The sequence below is a fragment of the Pseudozyma hubeiensis genome, assembly GCF_000403515.1.
Source record: "Pseudozyma hubeiensis SY62 DNA, scaffold: PHS38, whole genome shotgun sequence".
In the NCBI taxonomy this organism is placed as follows: Eukaryota; Fungi; Basidiomycota; class Ustilaginomycetes; order Ustilaginales; family Ustilaginaceae; genus Pseudozyma; species Pseudozyma hubeiensis.
The window spans coordinates 485,165-506,385 of NW_012133820.1; the positions used below are offsets into that span (position 1 = coordinate 485,165).

Consider the following 21,221-nt stretch of genomic DNA (forward strand, 5'->3'; position numbering starts at 1 on the left):
CTCGTTCACCTCCGGCAATCCCGCACTTCCTTGATCATACTACTCCGAGCTGCTCTCGTGCATTCGCAGGCGCTGTCTACCTTTCTCGGCCCTTCGCAGCGCGACGGTATTGATAGTTGGTCACAAAAAGTCTTCACGACACCTTGCCAGGACCTCGAGGATTAGCATCATGTCGGCACCATCTGCAACCTCCCGCAGCGGCGGTCGGCCAGCGAGCAACGGCGCCTCCGACACCAAGTCGTCCGTTACTGCACGATTCCGCATCGTCCTGCTGTGGATCCTGCTCTCGGCAGCCAACTACGGCTTCGGCATTTCCGAACTCAACGCACTCCAACCCATCCTCACATGTCAACGCCGCTCACCCTCTTCGCTCGTCTCTTCCGACTGCATTCCGCTCACCGAATCGCAGTTCGGGCTCGTCACAGCCCTATTCACACTCGGCGGTCTCGCCTCATCCTTTCTCATCTCACCCGTATCCAAATCGTTTGGGTGGGGTCGAAAGACATGTATCACAGCCTCGGCCGCCTTTGGCATCATAGGAAGCCTCATCCTCACCCTCTCCTCCAGCCTCTCCGGCCTCGGCACCGGTCGATTCATTCAAGGCGTCGGCTCGGGAATCGGTGTAGTCATTGTTCCGATCTTCATCAACGAGATCTCTCCTACAGCCTTGAAGGGGAGCATCGGGGTGTTGAATCAGTTTTCGATCGTGATGGGCATCTTTGTAGCTCAAGCGATTGGGGCGAGTTGGTTGGGGAGCGATGGGTGGTGGTGGCGAAGTGTACCCGGGGTGAGTGGAGTGTTGTCCGTCGTGCAGCTGGTGGGGTCGATGACGATCGGGTTGGAGTCACCGGGATGGTTGGAGGGTGAAGGGAGGCATGGCCCGGTGGTGGGGGATGAGGCGGACGAAGTTAGAAAGGTCTTGTGGTCGGCAAAGGAAGTTCAGAGTTGGAAGGAGTCTCGGGGATCCACCGGCAACACCGGTCGAAACGCAGACGAGGAGCGGCAAGGACTTCTGTCCGACGATCAGGATCACAACCCTGTCTCCGGGTCAGACCAAAAAGTCGGTCTGACCACCCTCTTATCCGACCCGCAGCTTCGTCCAGGCACACTCCTCGTCATCCTCACACAACTGGGTCAACAGCTATCCGGCATCAACGCCGTGCTGTACTACAGCGTAGGCATCCTCGGATCCATCCTCCCCTCCCTAGCCGGTTCCATCGGCATCCTCATTACGCTCATCAACATCATCATGACCTTCCCACCCATCTACCTGATCGACGAACATCGTGTCGGTCGCAAGAAGCTCATGATCTTCTCCGCATGCGTCATGAGTATCACCTCCGCCCTGTTGGGAGCGGGCATCATTTACGGCTACAAGATCCTCAGTGCTGTATGCATGGTCTTGATGGTGGCAGGGTTTTCTTTTGGACTGGGTCCGATTCCGTTCGTCATCTTGCCAGAACTGGTCCCCTCAAGAGCAGTCTCGACCACAACATCGTTGGGATTGACACTCAACTGGACGGCAAACTTTGTCGTAGGCTCAGCATTCCTACCCATCAAAAATTGGCTGGCAGGCTACGATGCGAATCACACCGGAGGCGCTGTGTTTTGGATCTTTGCATTCTCCAACCTCGTCACCGCCATCGTCGTGGCCAAGATGTATCGATACAACTCCGAATAGATTTGCCCACTGTTCAATCCAAACTGATCGGAAACATCTCCTGTCGTGCCACGAGACTTTGGCTCATGCATCCTATACCATCAAGCGAAATAATCACTCCTACCGAGCGTGAAGTCATTCACCTCGGCCAAATAGTCCCCAAACTTGTGCTGATCTTCCGACCACGTATCTTGATGTGTCCTCTTGAAGTCCGCCGCGCACTTCCTCACCGTCGTCGAAATGGGCACCGGATCATCCGTATGCTGTGCCACCGTATCGACGATCAAGCTCGGCATCCAGTCCGGCACCTCGTACGGGAACGCAGCCAACAGAGCCGAAGCACCCAAGATCCCGGAGTGAAGTTTGAGCAGCTGCGAGTCGTAGTCCTTGTCACCTCTTCTAGGTACCATGGTCGAAGAGACGGTCTTGGTGAATCGCGTCTTGAGCGTCTTGATCAATCGTCGTTGCGAGCAACGCACGATACCGGAGAGCGTCGTCGCTGCCATCTCGCGCACTTCGAGATGCTTGTCGCTCAGCAGCTCCAACAGCAGCTCCACGATCGAGTTGACCAGCTTCTCATCCAAGTAAAACAGGTTCTGGAAGTACATCACCTGCAGAACTGGCAACGAGTCGAGACGTGCACGCCAAGAGTCGACCGACGAACGCGTCACCTGCAGCAGCGTCTCGATCAATCTACCCGCGTACTCGGACGTGAACGGATAGGTCGAGATCTTGGTCAACACGGCGCGCGCGAGCGCAGACAGCTCCTTGTTGTCGTGCAGCTCGAGCATGCCAAAGATGTCCGGGATGTACTTGATCACCTCTCCTGCCAACGCGCTATTGCGATGGTCGCCCATGGTCGTCGAGATCCACAGCAACGCCGTCATCGCCGCTCGATCGTACTGAGAAGTGCCCTCGGCTGTCGGCTTCCTCTCTGTGCGCCACTGCGCTAGCTGCTGCGACAGCGTCTCCAGACGCCCGCTGTACAGCTCTGGTCGCGACAGCAGCGATCCGTGACCCGTACTGCACGCATCCAGCATCAGCTCGACACTGCCAAACGACGGATTGACCTGGAGCAGCTCCAAATCTGCCAGTCCCTCGCTGATGACGCTCCTCACCTCCTGGAAGTGGTTGTCAAAGTTTTCCGAATAGATGCGGATGAACTCATCCGCTCCGAAGGGCGCGAACTGCAAATTCATCGAGATCATGGCACCGCGCAACAGATTCTGCGCCTTCGCCTGCTCCCACGGACTGGCCGTGCTGTTGTCCTTGCCAATATTGTCGCGAGCCGCCTGGACAATGTACTCGACAAGCGGGAGCGCACGACGCGGATCGCGAGCCTGCAGCATGTACTCGATGCACGACTGCCAAGCTGGCTGACTATCCGGTGTGCACCCCTCGAAGATCTTTGGCAGCAGAGTCTTGAGCCACGCCCACAGCTTGTCCTGGTCCTTCATGTTCCAGTGCTTCGAGCCCCGGTAGACGCCGCAAACGAGCTCCGCTGCAGCGCGATGCCTGTGACGGTCCTTCTCTGCAATGTACTGCTCCGTCGTCGTCTGGATGAACGGCAACAGCTCGACGCCAAAGATCTGGAAGATCGACTTGAGAAGAGTCACAGAGTCGCTGCCCGGATAGTCGCGGTCCTTCTCCTGCGACAGATGACGGCAGAAGGACTGCCACCAAGACTCCTGGGTGAGCTTAGCGCGCACCGCAGCCATCGCCGACTGAGACTCAGCATCCCAGTCGAATACGGTACCGTCAGCAGGTGGCGGTTCGTAGAAGTCCTCCTCCTCGCCCCATACGAGCCAGCCTTGGGATGGCTTGTCCCGCAGCTTGCTATCTGGCCGCAATGGCTCAGCAAAAGATGCAATGTATTGCTGCGTCCACTCACTCGACACGGGAGTCGGTAATTTCTCGGAATGCTTGAGTGGGTTCTTGCTCTGACCAAGCAGCAAATCCTCATCAGTCGGAGCCAGCGTGCGCAGCTTGACGTAGTAAAGGATCTTGGTGACGGCGGCCTGAGCGCAGTGACGCATTTTGGGGTTCTCGGATATCATCTGCTCCGAGAGATACGTCGCGGACCCCTGCGCCAGCGGCCTGTCCTTTCGCACCAACGCCCTCAGCAGACGAGCCGCGAAGATCGAAAAGGCCCAATGGGTGGTTTCCTTCTGCGCAAAGTCGAGCGCTTTGCTCGTGAGCTCCTGGTGCAATACATCGACCCTGTCCAGGCGAAGACGTCGTTTGGCAGCCACAGCCTCGATGAGCTTGGCGTCCGAAGTCTGCAGATCAGCGGGAAGTGCCCGCTCCAGGATATCCGCAGCTTCGTTGAGTGCTGGCGAGTCGACCTTGGCCGTCAGCGTCGATGGCTCGGCGAAACGCACGATGAAGTCATTGATGATACCACGGACCAGCTTCTGGATCGAAGGCTTGGAGTGGTGCTGAGCGTCGAGGAGGCTGATGATGTATTCGGCGCTGAAGCGAGCGTCGGTGATGCAGAGATACGAAGCGCCTTTGCTGCCTAGCACGTACAATGCACCTTTCATCCTGTCGTCAGGTACGCCTGGCTGAACGGCTTCAATCAGCTTGGGCAGGCAGAGGATCCAGGTGCCGTCGTAGACCCCGCCGATGGTGTCCAACGTGTTCTGCGCCGTCTGTCGAATGCCAACGTAGTTGGACATGCAGAACTCGAGGATCTGCAGGATCAGCTTGTCGGCCAATGGAGTGCGCTTGCGGTGGAAGCTGTTGAGCCTTGCTCGACTGGTGTTGTAAAAAGCCGCGCGACGGATGAAGAGCACGCGGGGGAAGGCCTTTTGCTTGGCGTACAGCTTGGCAACGTTGCGGAAGAAGCTGAGGGAACGCATGTGAGCCTTGTAGTCTTCGCCATTGTAGCTGTAGCAGGTGAGGTAGGAGCGGATGGCTCGAACGAGCATCTTGACACAGTCGATCTGGTCTTCTGCGCCCGAGTCCTGCGTGCTCTGGGCTGCGAGGTGCAGCACCTCTCCGCAGCGCCTCTTGAACTCTGCCACCTTTTGGTAACGCCCATCCTGGCGGTCAGTCAAGCAGAAGTGCGATCTGAAGCGGGGTGGGACCTCGATAAACTCGGGGACCTCGTCGCCGAGGTCCATGGCCGGATGTCCACCTCCAACGTCGTCCTCGTCGATCAGGCTTGGCATGCCGATGAGACCCATCCTGACCACTATGAGATAGCGGCAGAAGTCGTTCGACCAGGCCTTGTCTCGAGCAAGTGCCTCTGCCTGAAGGGCTTCGACATTGTCCAGTGCCGGAATCACGATGCGGTCGAGTAGCTCGAGCGCCATGCTGATCTCGGCTTCTGACGGCTCGTGCCAGTTGATCTTGACGTTCTTCTCGTCGTACATTTTGCCCCAGAACAGGTGAGATCGCTTAGCGAACGCTTCGCTCTCCCACGTCTCCTGATTCACGAATCGCTGTTCGCTTGGATAGACGGATGTCAAGGACGAGATGACCTTCTGCACCAGCTTGGCACTCGACGAGTAGCCTCTTTCACTCTTGCAGCTTGTGGTGATGAGGTGCAGAACCGAGATCAGATCGTCTTTGTAGTCCAAGAGATTGTCGCCGGGCCCGTTCACGACTCCGGTCAGTACGCTGAGGTTCCAATGCAGGGCAGCGTCGCTTGGTGCCGGCAGACTGGTGCTGGTGGTTCGGGTCGAACTCGCTCCATTGGCGATTTCGGTTCGGATGTTAGCGACGCATTGAGGCACGAGCCTCTTGAGCACCATCTTGCTGTCCGCGCGGGCAAAGCAGCCAACGAGCGAGCCGATGACACGGGCAGAAGTGGCCGACACAGTATTGGCACAGTAGTCTGCGATCTTGTCGAACGACTTCTGCAGCAGATAGGGGCTCATCGCTCGACAGACGGCATCGGAAGCAGCCATGATCATGTTGATGACTTGCTCTTCGGACTTGCCACCGGTGCGGCCGCCCTTACCTTCTTCGGGCAACGTCTCGAACAGAGACAACACCCTCTGGAAGAAGGCCGAAATCCACGCGTCAAAGTCGGCGGTGCTGATGCGCAGCTCGTAATCTTCTTGCTCTGGCGAAGCCGACACAGCGTCTTCTCCACCAGACGCAGATGCCTCTGTAGCATCCACATTCAGCTTCGGCAAGTCCGGGATGCCCTCAAACGCCTCTTCGTCGTCGGCATAAGCTTCTGGCCTGGTCAAATCGTCGATACGAATCGAAAGGGTAGACAGGAGCACGAACATGCACGTGCTCATGGTCTTCATAGGATCGTTGAGATCGATACCGGGAATGCAGAGTTGCAGGAGCGGCACAAGATGCTTTCCGCCAGCTCGGTAGAGTTGGCGAGAGGTGAAGACGGGCGACAGCGTCGACAAAGCCGTGATGACGGCATTGGTGCGATGTGTAGTCTCGAGCGCCTCTAGCGAATTGAACGCTCTGTCCAGCACAGCAGGGAAGATCATCTCTGGTGCGAGAATGGCCATCCTTTTCAAGCTGGCTTGTGACGCTGCGATGGTGATCGGATCCTTGGAGAACATGGAGAGCAAGCAGACCGTGCGAAGAATCGAAACGATTTCGGTCTTCATCTCGTTTGTAAGTCGGTACTGCTGGGGCGTCTTGCACTGCGGACGCTCTTCCTCCTTGGCGCGTTTGAGGAATTCAAACATGATCTGCTGAACCAGGTTTGAAAGCGACATCTGCCACATGCCCCAATTGGACGGGTGAAAGTAGCTCTCGGTGGCCTGCACGAACTTGGCGAGATGTTCGAGCGCTTTGGAACCAGCTGGGTATGTCGCGACTGGTTTGGTGGCGCCTTGCAGTTTTGGCGAGGTTCCTTCCGCCGGGGTCGGAACGTCCGAAACTGTCGCAGACTCGCCGACAGTCAGTCCGTCCTTGGATATCGAGTAAGCGATGATGACTGCAAAGGACCGGAGACGATCCGTCGGCTTCTTCATCTTGAGGGTGGCGCCCGATGCCGCGGCATCTGGACCGCTTCGTACGCTTGCAGACTGAGCCATGAGGGCAGCATTGGCTGCTTTGGACGAGCCAACGGGAAGGCCGGCCGACTTGAGGCACTTTGTCATGATGAGCGAGTATTGCTGCTCGGTGAAGATGCCGATCTCGCTAAACAGTCCAATTTTGCCTGATGGGCTTGCTGTACCTGATGATGTCGTCGAGTTGCTGGCTTCTGAGAGCCGTGCTGGCTCGCTGACTAGCATCGGCTCGTCACCGTCAGCTTTCGAAGCTGTTGCCGCTTCTGCAGGCTGCACTTCTGGCCGCACTGACGCTTCGGCCAGGGAGCCGGCTTTTCGAGCAGAGGACGCGGAGCTTATCGAAGGGTCGGTGACGTGCATCTCGGCGAGACGTGCGAGCAGGTCGAGCATCTGGTCGTCAAAGAGCGACGAGTTGAAGCTTTCCCATAGGCGGAACATGGTCGGCAGCCAGCGCTGCGGGTGACTGATGGGCAAGAAGTGAACCAGGAACGCCTGTGTGGCGATGACGGAATTGAGGTTGGAACCGTCCATCTTGGGCAAGAAGGTGCGCAGCATTTCGTCCGCCTCGCTGGCTGGAAAGAAGCGTTGCGCCGTCTCCGCGAGGTCGAGAAGGACGTCGGCGATGTTGGTGAGTCCCGTCCTGCGACGCTTTGGGAAGAGCTCCTTTTCGAGGATGTTGTAAAGCGGCCTCCACGGTAGGACGAGATCCTTGATGTCGCATTTCTTCTTGTTCTCGATGAGCGTCATGCACATGTTGGCGGCCAGCTCTATGCATCGCGTGTTGAGGCCGGGCAACACGGCGAGCTCGTAGTAAAGCCGGGCGAGCCTGGCTCTTGTCTTTCGAAGGATGGGATACTTGAGCGACAATAGACATTGCAGCCGGTGGTTCCATTGCACTAGACCAATGTCGTAATCGTTGGTGCGGACGCAGTCGACAAGCCGACGGATGATGTGGTCCAGGCGAGCGTCAAATTCTTCGAGCGTCTCGCAGGTGTATGGCAAGCTGTTGGGATAGTCGAGCTGGAGGTTTCTGTTTTCACCCTTCTGCTTCTTTGCAGGCTGCGGAGCGCCGTCAAGGCTCAAGATGGGCATCTCCTCATCCTCATCTTCGTCGATGTCGACGGCGGGCTCCATTGGGCTATCGACCTCGAGGACGTCATCGTCGTCCATGGTTGATGTACGCGGGGTCGATGTATGCGGAGCGGGATGCCTTGGATGATCCTGGTCGCGATGAAAGGGGCACAGAGAGTTGAAGCTCGACTAAGCCTCAATAGCTGTGTACTGTATTGCTCTCTCGTACAGAGGAAGAGAGACGAGACAGGGTGCTGAGTTAGTGGTGGGTGCCAGAGTAGCAGTTGGGCTTGGCTTTGCTTTGCTTCATAAGTAAGTTTCGGAAGGAGTTTTGTGTTACTTGAATGCTCGGCTGACGCGGTCTCCTCCACAAGATCAGCGAGCCGCGCAATACCCGCCCACGTCGAAAATCGGCTTCGGCTTGACATTGAGCTTGCTCGAATTAACAACTCGTTACAAAGGGTTCCCTCCGCCAATGGCCACGAGATCACCGCCAGTCTCGCTATCGACAGAGGCTGCAATCGCAACAACGGCAAATACTCCCGACCTCCGCAGGGCGGCAGAGTGCTACCCATCTCAGGACCCCCGCCTACGAGCACACACTCACGCCCGCTAACACCAAAGGCCCCTTGTTCCTATCTCAACGAGAACTTGGCCAAGATGCACCCGCCGTCAAACGGAAAGGCCTAAACTCTGCTCGTCATCTTGCTCTGCGTACGTCAGACCTAGGATTTGTGTGCCTATAGGCCGCAGCAAAACGACGCATGGAATAGACTGCATCGATTGCCATGGAGTTCAGAAGTGTACAAGGTAAAACGGGATCAGACTGTAGACATGCAACGGGAAGCGAGAATGGATCGTGACTGAGTTTGACGGCTTAGCAGCATCCGTTCTTCTTGGTCTGGCCACCGTCGTCGGCGCTGGGCTGCACCGTGATGGTCTCTCCGCCGGAAGGCTTGATCACGTCGTCCGACGACTGCAATGCCTTGTTCGATACGATGCGGTAGATCTCTGTGAGGATGTTCTGGAAAGCTTGCTCTACGTTCGAGGCATCGAGGGCCGAAGTTTCGATGAACGAGAGGTTGTTCTCGGCAGCAAAGGCTTTCGCCTCCTCAGTGGGGACCGCACGGAGGTGTCGCAAATCGCTCTTGTTTCCTACGAGCATGATGACGATGTTGCTGTCGGCGTGGTCGCGCAGTTCCTTGAGCCATCTGGATACGTTAACGTATGTCGGGTGCTTCGCAATGTCGTAGACCAGGAGAGCACCGACGGCGCCTCGGTAGTAGGCCGAAGTAATGGCGCGGTATCGCTCCTGTCCGGCAGTGTCCCAGATCTGAGCCTTTACAGTCTTGCCGTCGACGGAGATGCTTCGAGTAGCGAACTCGACACCGATGGTGGACTTGGACTCGAGGCTGAACTCGTTGCGGGTGAAACGGGAGAGAAGGTTGGATTTACCGGTACCGCTGTCTCCGATCAGCACCACCTTGAAGAGGTAGTCGTAGTTGGATTCCGCAGCCATGATGATCGATGTGGTGGGTGGGTGTCAGGGAAAGTCTTGCTGGTAAGACTGTCTGCAGTGCGGGTCAGACACAAGTGAAGGAGCGAAGAAGTCTGCTTCGGAGAGGTATCGTTGCCGTCGAAATCAAGACGTGAGGCTTCGTGCAAAAGATACACAGAAGAGACGGGGACCAGGAGTCGATTCGAAATGGTACGTTCAGCGGTGTGGAACGTGTTCTGTGTTTGTAGAAGCCAGCTTCGAGACGGTCCAAATGATTTGATGAAGCGAGAGTGGATGAAGGGTCGATGTGCTTGCCGAGAAAGGAGATGGTGATGATGATGAAAGGGTAGTGTGGAAGCGGCTTGGTTGAAAACGAGTGAAAGCGTTGCTGGTCTGAAAAGATAGCCCGCGTCTCGCTTTGTCGGTGCGTGGTGTGTGTGTCTGAGCTGCAGCCAGTCTGGAACAGCCATCAAGCAACACAAACGCACGGCACGCCGCGACACCCCGCGCAGAAGTGGCTAGAGTGGCCAGACAAATGAGAGGCAGCAGTAGCAGCTGCGCCCTTCGCTGGCCAAACCGCCGCTTCACACCGCACCTTTGCCTGGGAGAGCTCACGCGCAGTGTGCCAGTTTGAAATCTCACTCTTACGGTCTGTGTTTCTGCCTAAATCAAAAATGAATTCAAACCGACAACCGCGAATATTTCTCTTGCAGGGTTCTGAATCGACCGATCCCATCACCCGATCTCACACCGCAACCGCTGAAGCACATGTGACGTTCATGGTTTATCACTCGATTGGCAGAACAGAACAAGACATGAAGTTGAATGACATGCATACTGACGGTACATGAGCTGTTGAAGTTGTCGCGGAGGGGCAAGCAAGGCGAGAATCGTGGGCAAAGGTCAGCTCGCTGTTCATCATAAACGACAACTGCATGTCGATGGAAGGGCAGGGCTACCTCCGACGACCTTGCTGCAAGACGACGACAGCTCAGTGATGCATGTTTGGCTGTATGCGATAGTCACTCTTCAATAGAATTGCAGTCTGGGGCGACACTGGTTGCTCATCATCGCTGTCGTCGTTGCAGTGGAAGTCGTGCAGAGGTTCTGCCGCGCAGTCCACGATAGGTTGAGAGATTTGAGACTTACCTTGATCGAATCAGCCGATCTCGCCGCTGCTTGTGAACGGAGAGATGGCTGAGTTGCCAAGACCATGCACAAGTGCTAGGTCGAGACAAAGGCATTGAAAAGAGAAACGACTTACCTGCGTCAGCCGAGTGCATCCCGCGAAGTGGGCCTCGAGCGAGACATTGCACCGCGGCTGAAAGAATATCGGTCGAGAACGCTGCCGACTTGCAAACGATCCGAACCACCTCCGCGATAACCTAGATCCTGGGACGATGTGCGTCGGGAGTCTCACGAAGAGACTCACCGTCGCCATCCTCGGGCGCATCGCGTAGACATCGACGACGAGCGACGAATGCGGTGGATCGGACCTCGCCGGTATCAGCAGATGCTATTCGACCCATCCCATCTGCCACGAGGAGCAGACAGGACGGAAGGGAAGGCTGCTTTGCCAACTCCTTCTGTTACTCTTGAAGACGGGAACGCGAACTTGGCACGGAGAAAAAGTCCAAGCTCGAACTTTTGTGTCTGTTTGCGATGGCGGGAGGCAGACGTGAATGCCGAATGCTGTTGTCAGCATCTGGAGCTACAATGAGCGAGCAAAGGCAGAGGCCAAGCTTACGGTGACATACCTTCTTGGATATTTGTTCGAAGAGAAGAAGAAGGAAGTTGCCTGTCCTCTCCGAGCTTTTCTAGACTTCACGCACGCCTCTCCTGCTCAAGAAGAAAAAATCCATCTTTGGCGTCGAACCTTCGGAAAATCTCTGGACAGCTAAACCGCAGTTTGATTTTCAGTGGCCAGTAATGTGAGACTTTGCCTCTCTGCCAATCTGGAATTTTGAGCTTCTGTAACTGAAGGAAGGCGTGTCAGAAGGCGGCCCGTGTTGTGTTGGACCCTGAAGTGTTGCTTCTGTTTGGTGTCAGATGTTGCTTGTTGCCTCTCCACATCGTAGCAACGACGAGACAGGAGCGTCCTAGACAATCTCGATCGCTGGACGACATGTCAAGCTACTCGCCGTCTCCGGCCGGGTCGCCTGGATCACCAGCGTACCGCAAGGGTGTAGCTTTCGGTCAGCCAGGATGGCGCGCTTCTCGTGTTTCGAGAGGTCGCTCCAGTCTCGTGGATTCACCCGTGCAACGCGGTGCAAGCTATGGCTCCGCTTCGCCGTCCGTACGAGGAGGGACACCCTCATCTATGCCCGGCTCTCCACTAGTTCGCGCCGCTCCACGTTTAAGCGCTCATTACGCACAAGCAACAAGGTCGTCCGCCACACCGGATCCCAGCGCTTTTGACCACGACCAGCAATCGGTGGTGTCTACGCCGAACGAGGCGCTTCTCACACCGCCAATACCCAGCACGACGCCTCGAAAGCGTTTCGTCCGCAAACGGCCGCTCCTCGAACGTATTCAGCAGTGGCCGGCGGATGCATACTACCGTCTAACGTCGAGCGTGCTCGACCTCGAAGAGCAGCTCTTTGCCGACCAGGCAGGCAATGTCTTGGGGGTCATGTTGCATGCGGTCGCATTGCTCGCGCTCCTACTATCGCCCGAATCGAGCTTGGGATCGTGGTTCATGAACAAGCCAGCCTACCGACGAGCACAGAACCCAGCCATCGCATACGAATACCTCGTCAGTCATACAGGTGACGAGTACGCCATGGCAGACGCGCTCAAACGTCATGCTCGCAAGAGCGCCGTCTACCACGCATCCGACCGCTTCTTTCGATTCGCATCCACCTCCCTTTTCTTCATCGCCTTCGTCACCAGTTGCGCCAACGCGTACATCTTCTTCACGAAACGCAGAATGTACAAGTTCTACTCCCAGCCGAAGCCAAATGAACCGCAGAGTTCCAGCATACACTCGAAACACGGCATCCGTCAGCTTTCGATGTGGGATCCGAGCGCCTACACGGCGAACCTCTTCGCCACATTCTCCCCAGCGCATGCTGTGATCTACCCGGCCTCCGCACTCATTCGTATGGGTGCTTTCGGCTGGTTCGTCTTTGCCTTTCTGCTCGTGGCGGTATCAGCACCCGTGCATCTGATCTTGCATCAGTACGCACAGCTCGTCAAGGACAAAGGTGTCGTTCAAGCAGCTGTGCTCACAGAGTACAACGAGAAATACGTATATCCGCGCGCTACTCCTGTTGTTCGGGATCAGACCACACAAACAGACCTCTAGCATCGTACGATCGCACATTCATACCCTAACAGATGCAATCGAATCGTTTCTTTCGTTCGCTGTCTGATGTTTGGTCGTGACATCTGAGTCTGATCTGCTTCGTTGGGTCTTAGAAGACTTTTGGGCTCTTCGTTGGCCGAGCTTTTCTATCACTGAGCGCTAGTTGTTGGAGGGGGAAGGCACGATGCCGACCCTCTGCAGAAGTGAGCTTCGTCGAGCTCGGTTGATTGACGCAACTTGCTCCGGTTTAGAGTTCGGGTCGTGAATGAAGCTGAGTCGTGAGGCAAACGTCAAACGAGCGTCAGCGTATCATGCACACATGCATCTGTCTCGATCTCAAGGAAGTTGCTACTCACCAGCAACGCTTTGCGAAATGACACGATCCAGTCCTGCCTTCATCAAGTGCGATAGCGTCAGTAACCTTGGCGGCAGTGGCAGGAGAACTCGCAGCCATCGGCCACTCACAGCTGGTATCGCTTGCAAAGTCGGGACTTCCATCGGGGATTGCGTTCCACTTTGCGCAGCTCGTGCTCCCCGTGTGCAAATTGGCATCGTCTACCGAGAGAGAAGTCAGGAAAGCAAGACACCTTCGTCAGTCTCCTCTCTGTAACAGACTTGTCGAAGCAGGCTGATGATCGACTCACGATCGGTAATAGTAGGAACCCTTTTCCTCCCAGTTGCGACACAGCTCCGACTTGTACTCCTCCGTCTTTTGGTTGAATGGCGACGATCCCTGAGGTCGTTCCGCTCGATCACCGTATCCCGACCTGGATCCATGCTCGGGGTGAGCGAACTGAGCAGACCTCTGATCGAAACATTGCTGATCCAAGCCCGACGGTTGCTGAATAGAGCCGGGGTGTCTTTGATGCAGTTCATTGCGATTGTTAGCCTGGTGAGAGCAGTCGGACATTCCGAATCGATCGGGCACTGTAGAGAGCAAGTTGCGCGAAGCAGCCAAAGACATCGTGCTCTGAGACGTTGCCATCGCAGAGGTTGCCAGGGCTGCGGGTTGAGTGGGAGTCTGAGTATCAAGACTTGTACGAAGGCAGCTGGTTCCAGAAGGAGTTTGATTAGGGATGTTGAGCTGGCACAATCTGTGGGGCTGAAGCGCAAGAAGCGGCTGAGTGTAGTGACAGGCCGAAATTCGATTGAAATCCTGGCCGAGACCCAGGTCGAGGCTGAGGCTAGGTGGACGAGCCTGACTCGAGGCAAGGCTTGGCAGTGCCTGGCCGCCGGGACAGAAGCCAGTCTCAGGAACGATGGTAGGCTGGTAAAGGGACGTAGCATCATAGCCGTTCAGAACAGGTGCATTCATGTTCCAACTGGGAAATGAGGGCCATTTGTACCGGTCGGCGTTGAGGTCGAGGCTATGGCATGAGGATTCTGTTATCGTGCTCCCACTGCTGACATTAGGGGCAGTAGAGGACGGCAGAGACCATTCGTGGTGGAATCCGAGATCTCCCTCGGGCCAGGAAAGTTCAGGCGGAGGCAGTTGCTGGGGAAGAGATCCAGTCGCGCTCAGTCTGAGCTGGCTCAACCTCAGCATAGACTCTTCTTGATCGGCTGCAAAGGTCGGGACGGGGGTTGACTGACTAAGGGTATTGTCGCAGTGGCGATTGGGCTCAAACATTTTGTCGTCAGGGTTCATCGCGTTGAGGAGGAACGTAGTAAAACATCCAGCAGGACCGTCAAGACAACTGCAGGGAAGCGAAGAGCGTGGTCGAAGAGATTAGAACAGAGGAGAACTTGTCAGGACATTTCCAGCATGCATCGAGATCATCGACATTGACGAAGACTTGAGATCCCGTACAAAGAGGTGCGGGTCGAGAGAGTTGACACTGACAGTATGCGGAGGCAATGCACTGCGTGCAACGGCCACAGTTGCAAACAAAGCTTGCGGAATGATAGGATGGACAGGAAGCAAGGACAGAGACACCATGTGTAGAAGCGCTTAGTGCAGCAAGGCAGACAGGGGCAGCGGAGGAGACGGATGACGACTTTGCCTACTGTATATACAGTAGTCGCGCGCCACAGCATTTTGACAGCACCAAGGGTCTTGGACAGCGAAGGATATGGATGGCGAGTGTTCCACGGCGCCGAGTCACAGCATTCATCGCTGGATGTGCACATTCAGTCTACGTCTGGCCCTCATAATTGCCAGCCTTGGTGGTCCTTGCGCGACCGTTGGGCCACACAGTCACGGATAAGCCGACCTCGCACTTGCGGATCTTCTCGCCTCCAGCACAGTCTTCAAACCGACGTAGAGTATCAGATCAGCGTCAGAAAGGAGCGGGACGTCCATTCGGATCCAGCCGAAGCCTATCGGTAGCGCAGCGCAGCGCACAAGCTTACGCATGAGTTTGTGATAGCTGTACTGGTTTTGCGGCATTTTGTGAGCTGCACAAGCAGCCGGTCTTCTTCGTCGCCTCACGTCGTCGAATCCACACTCCACAAACCACGTCTCATCCCCGCATTCTTGCTCTGTCTTTTGGATCTATGACAGAGCCAATGGAGCCGAGGAGAATGTCACATACACTTCGTCGGTCAAAGACACAAACGGCATGCTCAGTCGTTCGAAACAGACGTTTAATGGATGGCGCCGAATGCACTCGAGCAACAACCTCCGTCACTCGCGCCGGAACGCTCAGTGACTCTGGGCACGTGCTCCTCAGCCGTCATGGGAGAGATCAGTGACGCCAATCAAGGGCTTATCGTACTCCTCTGCTCGACACTTCGGTCTTGCTTACTCGCTGTATCTTGCAGGCGCCTGCATGCAAATGAAGCAGTGCATGTGACCAGCCGGCTGATGCCGGAATCCTGTGACCCCTTCCTGAGGCGGACCAGGCTTGAGAAAGTGTCGAATCACCTTGCACTTGGGCAGAGCGGCGCTCTCGACCCAGCGATTCGGAAGTCACACTCGAGTCCGATAAAAAAATGCCAATCGCGTCCCTACCTCACATACCACACAGAAGTAAAGCGCTATCGCGTCACAGTCTCGAACTCGAAACAATCGCTACACTGACAACGAATACGAGAGAGTCGCAGCATATGCAGCGGAGACCATGCTTTTCGAACACGGGCCCGTCGAGCGAAGCGGCACTTTGGTAGGCTCTTTTGAACGCTCTGAAGTAGCAAGTCACAACGCACTGGAACAGTGTGTTGCGCTTTTCCGCTCACTTTTCATTTAGGCTCCCCTTTGAGTCACTAAAAATCTTAATCGATTTTATTGTATTTTTCTTATTTATGCTTCATTTCTCATCTGAGGTGAGAGAGAAGACTCTGTTGTTCCGCAATCCGACGCTGATGCGCTCCCTCGAAGCACGACTCTGTGACCCGCGCTCTGCAAGATTCAACCTGGTCACAAGTCAAGCAGCGACGGCGCATTCATCGTCTTGCTCCTTCCCCTCAACACTTTCCCGTCGAGAGCCATCCCGCTTGACCCCGCTCGATCAGCTCCCTACTTTCCGCTCCTCTGCAAGTCCAGATCCGAGTGTGGGACCTTCAGGCTGCCGTCGCGCTACCTTATACCGAATTTCGTCCGCGTCTCTGGATACTCTCATTTACGCATACGCGCTCTCTCCACTCAGCAAGCGCGTCTCCTCTTCTTCTTGTCGTTGGTATCAGCCCGGGTCGACATTTCGGCAACAGTCTCGACCCTCGCGGCGTCGAGCATACCCTCCCCGCGCACCGCGACTCGATCACATCCGCCGAAGGTGTGGTTGCTCTCGTCGTGCCGAGTCCATCGACCGATTCTCATATCGGTGTGACGCGCTATCAGGTTGCCCACGCAGCAAGCATCGACCCTAGACAGCAAGGTGACCTCTCTGTACAACACTATGGCGTCTCCCTTGCGCAGATCTGCGCGTGGCGCCAGAAACGCGGACCCATCGGCCACCACGCCAGAGCCGTCCGCTATCTCACCGTCGTCCTCACCCAGCAAAGCCGACCGCAAACGTAAGCGTGCAGACGATCCCGCCGTTCCTTCCAACGACCTAAACGGAGCCAACGGGCAGGTGGCCGACTCAGCAGCCGATTCTAGCGCGGAAAGCATCGACAGAGGGACCGCTGCCGACTCTACTCAGGCCAATGGCGACGACGCGGACGCCCCTACCATCGATCCAAGCTCACAGAAACCACAGCTATCCAAAAAGATCCAGTCGCTCCTCGGCTTTACCGGCTCCTCCACCGCATCATTGCAGGCATCCCACAGCGCGCAAGCTGGCCTGGAAACGGCCTCCGCTAAGGTGCAAGAGCTACTTCTCAGCCAACACGACGCTCACAAGCTCTCCACCATCCTCGCTGCTCTCGGCAGCGCAGATCTCATCGCCCTGGCTCCTCCAACATCTGCCAAGGGCAAATTGCGCAGTGCTAATGGCACGTCGGACCCTGCGCCGACCCTTCAAGGTTTGCTGCGTCCTGGTGCCAGCTTGCGCGAGCTGAGCGCACATCTGCAAAGTATTCGCGAGCCGCTCCTCGCCAAGCCCGACATTGCTCGACATCTCAACGCCGGCCACAGCGCAGCGGCATCTGCGCAAGTCGCCAAGGACCTGGCCCGGCTCTCGACGCTCACCCTTGTCCTTGGACTTATCGACCAGCTGGCTTCAGATCTGCGCCAAGCAGACACAAGCACTGACGCTCTCAAAGGTCGACTTTTGAGTGCGTTCGTAGAAGAGAGGGCGAAGTCTTTGGAGGCAAGCAACGCCCGCAAGCATAGCAAGGTCAACGCCATTATTGCCAAACAACCTCCAAGCAACAATGTCGGACGCTCCGAAGACGTCGACTCATCCGCCAACAGGTACGCTCTGCACATGCGACTCCCCCGCGGAGACTACTTCACCAAAGCTATCACTCTCGATCCAGCACAACTCAAGCAACTTGACCCTGCTCAAGCTGACTTGGTGCAGATCAGCGCACAGAGCGAAGAGCAAATGCGTGCACTCAAACGACCGGGTCTTGTACCTACGCCGACCCTTGGTCAAAGACTAGGCCGAAACGGCCCGCGACATCGTATCGACTCCAAACGCGCCGCCCATCACCACGGCCGGATTCAACCGGTCACGTTCCTCAGCTATGGCAACTACAGCTCGTTTGCACCCTCGTATGACTCGTCTGCCTCTTCCGTCAGCTATGGGCCCAGCAGCAATCTCTGGCGTGATAAGGCGCGCTCCCAGCATTCGACCTCCTTGGCGTGGGGCGAGAGGCCTTTTGTGTCCTACGAGGATGAAGAATACGAAGAGGAGGATCTCGATTCGGATGCGCACGTGGCACCGTCGGGCAACGTCGACAATGACGGCGACATCTCCATGGACGAAGCACAAGGCGACCCACTCGCTGAAGCGCTGCAGAGCTTGCTGCAAGACGTCGACCAAGATCGAGTCGGCAAAAGCCTGGCGAAGCTCGACCAGGACGAGCTCGTGACCGAGCATCTCCGTTTCAACATGATGCTTCTGCATCGCTTGCAAGAGTTCCAATGGGCGAGGCTGCGCAAAACCTACCGTCCTTCTGGCTCCGGCCGTTCGAGCTCTCTGGCTGTCGAAGACGAAGCACCGAGCGCAGAGGAAGAGGCCACAGCATCGCTCCTCCTCGAGTCTCTCAGCTCGCTCGTTGCGTTGCGGCCACGTGCTGTAGACCTGAGCTCCAACGTCGTTGATGGCGTAGTTCCAGACGCGGCGAAGTTGCGCGCCTTCTCCGCCAGCAGCGGCGCGATCGATCCGGATCTCCTCGGCGACGTTCGCGACGGCTTCTGGGGAGCACTGGACTCCAATGTGGTCAAAATTACGAAAACGGGCGGCGTGCTCACGGAGACGCCCTTGGTGTTGCGCGACGACACGACGATACGCCTGACAGATGGAAGCGGCTCGAAAGTCAAGAAGCCTGCACGCCGGAACGGTGCGAGCAACGTCGAAGACCGTGGTCGAGGCGCTCTGGAACGATTTGCTGGCAGCCGTACTTATGATCACAAGCAGGATCGTCACGACATGGATCCCGCTCATACAGATACTGCGACAGGTGCAGGTAGCGAGCAGCGTACCTCGATGCCGAGAGCAGAGATGTCTTCACCGGCAGCACGACCCGCAGCCATGTCGCCGAACGCTCGCATGCATTCCGGGTATGGACCAGGTCCGGTACCAGGTATGTCGCCTCATACGCAACGAGGTGTGCCAGGTCCCAACGCATCATACGCTTTTGCGAGTCCAAGCGGTGGACTGAGCTACCAGGCTCGTCCCATGCAACCGAACGCTCAAGGCTCATTTGCGCATCCGGTGGCCAACCGGGCTGGACAGGCTCAGTCTGCTCGCCAATCTTAGGATGCCTTTCACGCAGCGTGGCATCTTGTGTATTTGAATTGTCTCGCATGGGAGCTCATGTACTATAGTCAACATCAAAGTCACCGTACGAAGTCAGCTTGTATGCTTCTGCCAAAGTGGCGGACCTCTGCGAACAGCATCCGAGTCGATTTGATGGTGGGGAGTTTTTTCATCATGTTAAATCAATATCGATAAAAATTTGCACGTGACCGTCTAGGCGCGCAAAGTGTTGGTCTTCGAGGCTCGCTGGTGCATGTAGAAATTTGGTTGACCTGCAGCTTGGTGCGTGGTGCGACAGACACAGGCAGCGCGGCACTGCTCCATCAGCAGCTCGTCAATGTTCTCTCCATCTGATACTTTCCACATCCCGCCACCAAGACATCGGCATTTAAAAAGGCAAGAAGCATTCAAGCATCCATCTATCCGTCAAGCAGTCTATTCGACCGAAAGCCCGAAAGGCCTTCGCACACGATCCGGACCAAAAAAGGCGTCCTAACAGCATATTCGCCATTTGGAACACGGACGAGCGCTTCCGGCTCCCACGCACTTATACGAGCGGCATCGAACACATACCACGCCATGGACTCGCCTCTCAAGGATGTTTCCGCCAACATGCGCGACATGAAGCTCGGCGCTTCGCCCATCAAAGGTGGTGCGCTCAAAGCCAACTCGGGTCGATTGGGTCTGTCTCGAAAAGATCGCCTTGACTCTGTGCCGTCTTCGTCTGCTGACCTTAAAGTTGGCATCACGAGGGACTGGCAAGGGCCAGACAAGGCTTTGAAGCCCAAGGTGGCAGCGAGCATTTCTGTAAGTCCCAACACCGCATCGAGATCAGCAATTGTGGCTCGGTGAGACAGGCAGTGATTGGCTGACATCGGCTCTCTTTCCCAACGTACGATCACGTCGTGATGGTTCAAACAGCGTGGAGACCGATACATCCCCAACCGAGAACTGAAACGATCGACAACCCCGCACTCTCACGTTGACGCAGATGGAGACACGATCCGTTCGCAAATGTCTGGCGATGCCACCGATCCCAACATCGCGGCCAACATTGCAGCAGCCAATGCGAATCCGACAGATCTGGATGGACACCCGTCGTTCGAGGACTCGGTCTCTGCGGAAATGGGGCAGCGGATCCTGTCGTTCTCTGCTGCGCCTCCAAGCTCCTTGGCGAATCCCGATGTGAGGAGCCGATACGCGATGACAAAGCCCAAGTCCGCCTTGCCGAGCAGTCTGCAGAGCGCAGGACGACGTAGGATCCCAACGACACCGGAAAGGACCTTGGATGCACCGAGCATGGTGGGTGACTTTTACTACAATCTGTTGGACTGGTCTTCGACCAACATGGTAGCAGTGGCGTTGCAGACTGGGTTGTGGATCTGGAACGGCAACACGGGTGATGCGAGTGCGCTTCTGGACACTTCGACGCAGGCGGAAAAGGTGGGAGGAGGCGGACTCATCACGGGACTTCGATGGGATGCCGATGGCAACATCCTCGCGGTCGGGCTCGAGGGAGGCTATGTGCAGATCTGGGATGTCGAGAGCAGCACTCGCATGCGAACGCTCAAGCCGAGTGGTGACGGTGGCGCTGATCACGCCTCGGTCAACGTAGCCGCGTGGGCTCCGGATGGAACGCTCAACGCCGGATTCCAATCCGGTATCATTCGAGAGTACGACGTCCGAGAGCGCGACGCTGTTACCCGAACGCTGGAAAAGGCGCATCACGGACCGGTCTGCGGGATGGAATGGAGATCGGACAGTGCGCTGATGGCGTCCGGAGGCAACGACAACGTGGTCAAGGTATGGGATCGTCGTACCTCTGTCGCCAAGATGCGCAAGGAGAACCACCAAGCTGCCGTCAAGGCTCTCGCCTGGTGCCCTCACAACCTCAGCCTCCTCGCCACCGGAGGAGGCACCAGTGACCGAAACATTCACTTTTGGAACACGACCCAGAACTCTCGTACCATGACCATCTCGACAGGTGCGCAGATCACGTCGCTGCACTGGGCACCCCACTACCGCGAGATTGTCTCGACGCATGGATTGGGGACCACAGAATCGAGCAAGGGGCTGCTGAACATCTGGTCGCATCCTCAGGGTACAAAGGTGGCGGAGATCGAGGCGCATGAGAAGCGCGTGCTGCACTCGAGTCTCAGCCCAGACGGCGAGGTGCTAGCGACGGTCAGCGACGACGAGGAGTTGAAGTTGTGGAGGATCTTCGAGAAGCCGCAAGAGTCGAGCAAGGGCGCCAAAACGAGTGCTGGATTCGGCTCGCACAGCGCCGGTGGGGGTCTCAACGTCCGCACTCTTCGATAAAGTTGCGGCAAGAGTAAGGCATATCATGAAGACCGTTTTGCGTCGTCCCTTTACTTCCTTAGCA

At 56.5% G+C, this 21,221-nt stretch overlaps 9 protein-coding genes across 9 annotated transcripts; 5 read left to right on the plus strand and 4 right to left on the minus strand.

The window, feature by feature from the left end:
• Positions 1 to 169: 169 nt before the first annotated feature.
• PHSY_003897 (hypothetical protein) lies at positions 170 to 1,681 on the plus strand (the record flags this gene model as incomplete). Its single annotated transcript, XM_012334514.1, has 1 exon — positions 170 to 1,681. One exon carries the CDS (start codon positions 170 to 172, stop codon positions 1,679 to 1,681), a length of 1,512 nt encoding a protein of 503 aa, XP_012189904.1.
• Positions 1,682 to 1,761: 80 nt separating this feature from the next.
• On the minus strand, positions 1,762 to 7,824 carry PHSY_003898 (hypothetical protein; the record flags this gene model as incomplete). The annotated part of the gene is made up of 1 exon (XM_012334515.1): positions 1,762 to 7,824. One exon carries the CDS (start codon positions 7,822 to 7,824, stop codon positions 1,762 to 1,764), a length of 6,063 nt encoding a protein of 2,020 aa, XP_012189905.1.
• Positions 7,825 to 8,602: 778 nt separating this feature from the next.
• Positions 8,603 to 9,244, minus strand: PHSY_003899 (hypothetical protein; the record flags this gene model as incomplete). Its single annotated transcript, XM_012334516.1, has 1 exon — positions 8,603 to 9,244. One exon carries the CDS (start codon positions 9,242 to 9,244, stop codon positions 8,603 to 8,605), a length of 642 nt encoding a protein of 213 aa, XP_012189906.1.
• A 2,299-nt stretch (positions 9,245 to 11,543) lies between these two features.
• PHSY_003900 (hypothetical protein) lies at positions 11,544 to 12,530 on the plus strand (the record flags this gene model as incomplete). The annotated part of the gene is made up of 1 exon (XM_012334517.1): positions 11,544 to 12,530. One exon carries the CDS (start codon positions 11,544 to 11,546, stop codon positions 12,528 to 12,530), a length of 987 nt encoding a protein of 328 aa, XP_012189907.1.
• Positions 12,531 to 12,689: 159 nt separating this feature from the next.
• Positions 12,690 to 14,919, minus strand: PHSY_003901 (hypothetical protein; the record flags this gene model as incomplete). Its single annotated transcript, XM_012334518.1, has 4 exons — positions 12,690 to 12,801; positions 12,996 to 13,085; positions 13,175 to 14,227; positions 14,744 to 14,919. 4 exons carry the CDS (start codon positions 14,917 to 14,919, stop codon positions 12,690 to 12,692), a joined length of 1,431 nt encoding a protein of 476 aa, XP_012189908.1.
• Positions 14,920 to 15,833: 914 nt separating this feature from the next.
• On the plus strand, positions 15,834 to 16,337 carry PHSY_003902 (cytochrome P450; the record flags this gene model as incomplete). Its single annotated transcript, XM_012334519.1, has 1 exon — positions 15,834 to 16,337. The coding sequence occupies one exon, from the start codon at positions 15,834 to 15,836 to the stop codon at positions 16,335 to 16,337; it is 504 nt and encodes a 167-aa protein (XP_012189909.1).
• A 29-nt stretch (positions 16,338 to 16,366) lies between these two features.
• PHSY_003903 (hypothetical protein) lies at positions 16,367 to 18,838 on the plus strand (the record flags this gene model as incomplete). Its single annotated transcript, XM_012334520.1, has 1 exon — positions 16,367 to 18,838. One exon carries the CDS (start codon positions 16,367 to 16,369, stop codon positions 18,836 to 18,838), a length of 2,472 nt encoding a protein of 823 aa, XP_012189910.1.
• Positions 18,839 to 19,257: 419 nt separating this feature from the next.
• On the minus strand, positions 19,258 to 19,776 carry PHSY_003904 (telomere silencing protein; the record flags this gene model as incomplete). Its single annotated transcript, XM_012334521.1, has 1 exon — positions 19,258 to 19,776. One exon carries the CDS (start codon positions 19,774 to 19,776, stop codon positions 19,258 to 19,260), a length of 519 nt encoding a protein of 172 aa, XP_012189911.1.
• Positions 19,777 to 19,852: 76 nt separating this feature from the next.
• Positions 19,853 to 21,157, plus strand: PHSY_003905 (hypothetical protein; the record flags this gene model as incomplete). Its single annotated transcript, XM_012334522.1, has 1 exon — positions 19,853 to 21,157. One exon carries the CDS (start codon positions 19,853 to 19,855, stop codon positions 21,155 to 21,157), a length of 1,305 nt encoding a protein of 434 aa, XP_012189912.1.
• Positions 21,158 to 21,221: the final 64 nt, after the last annotated feature.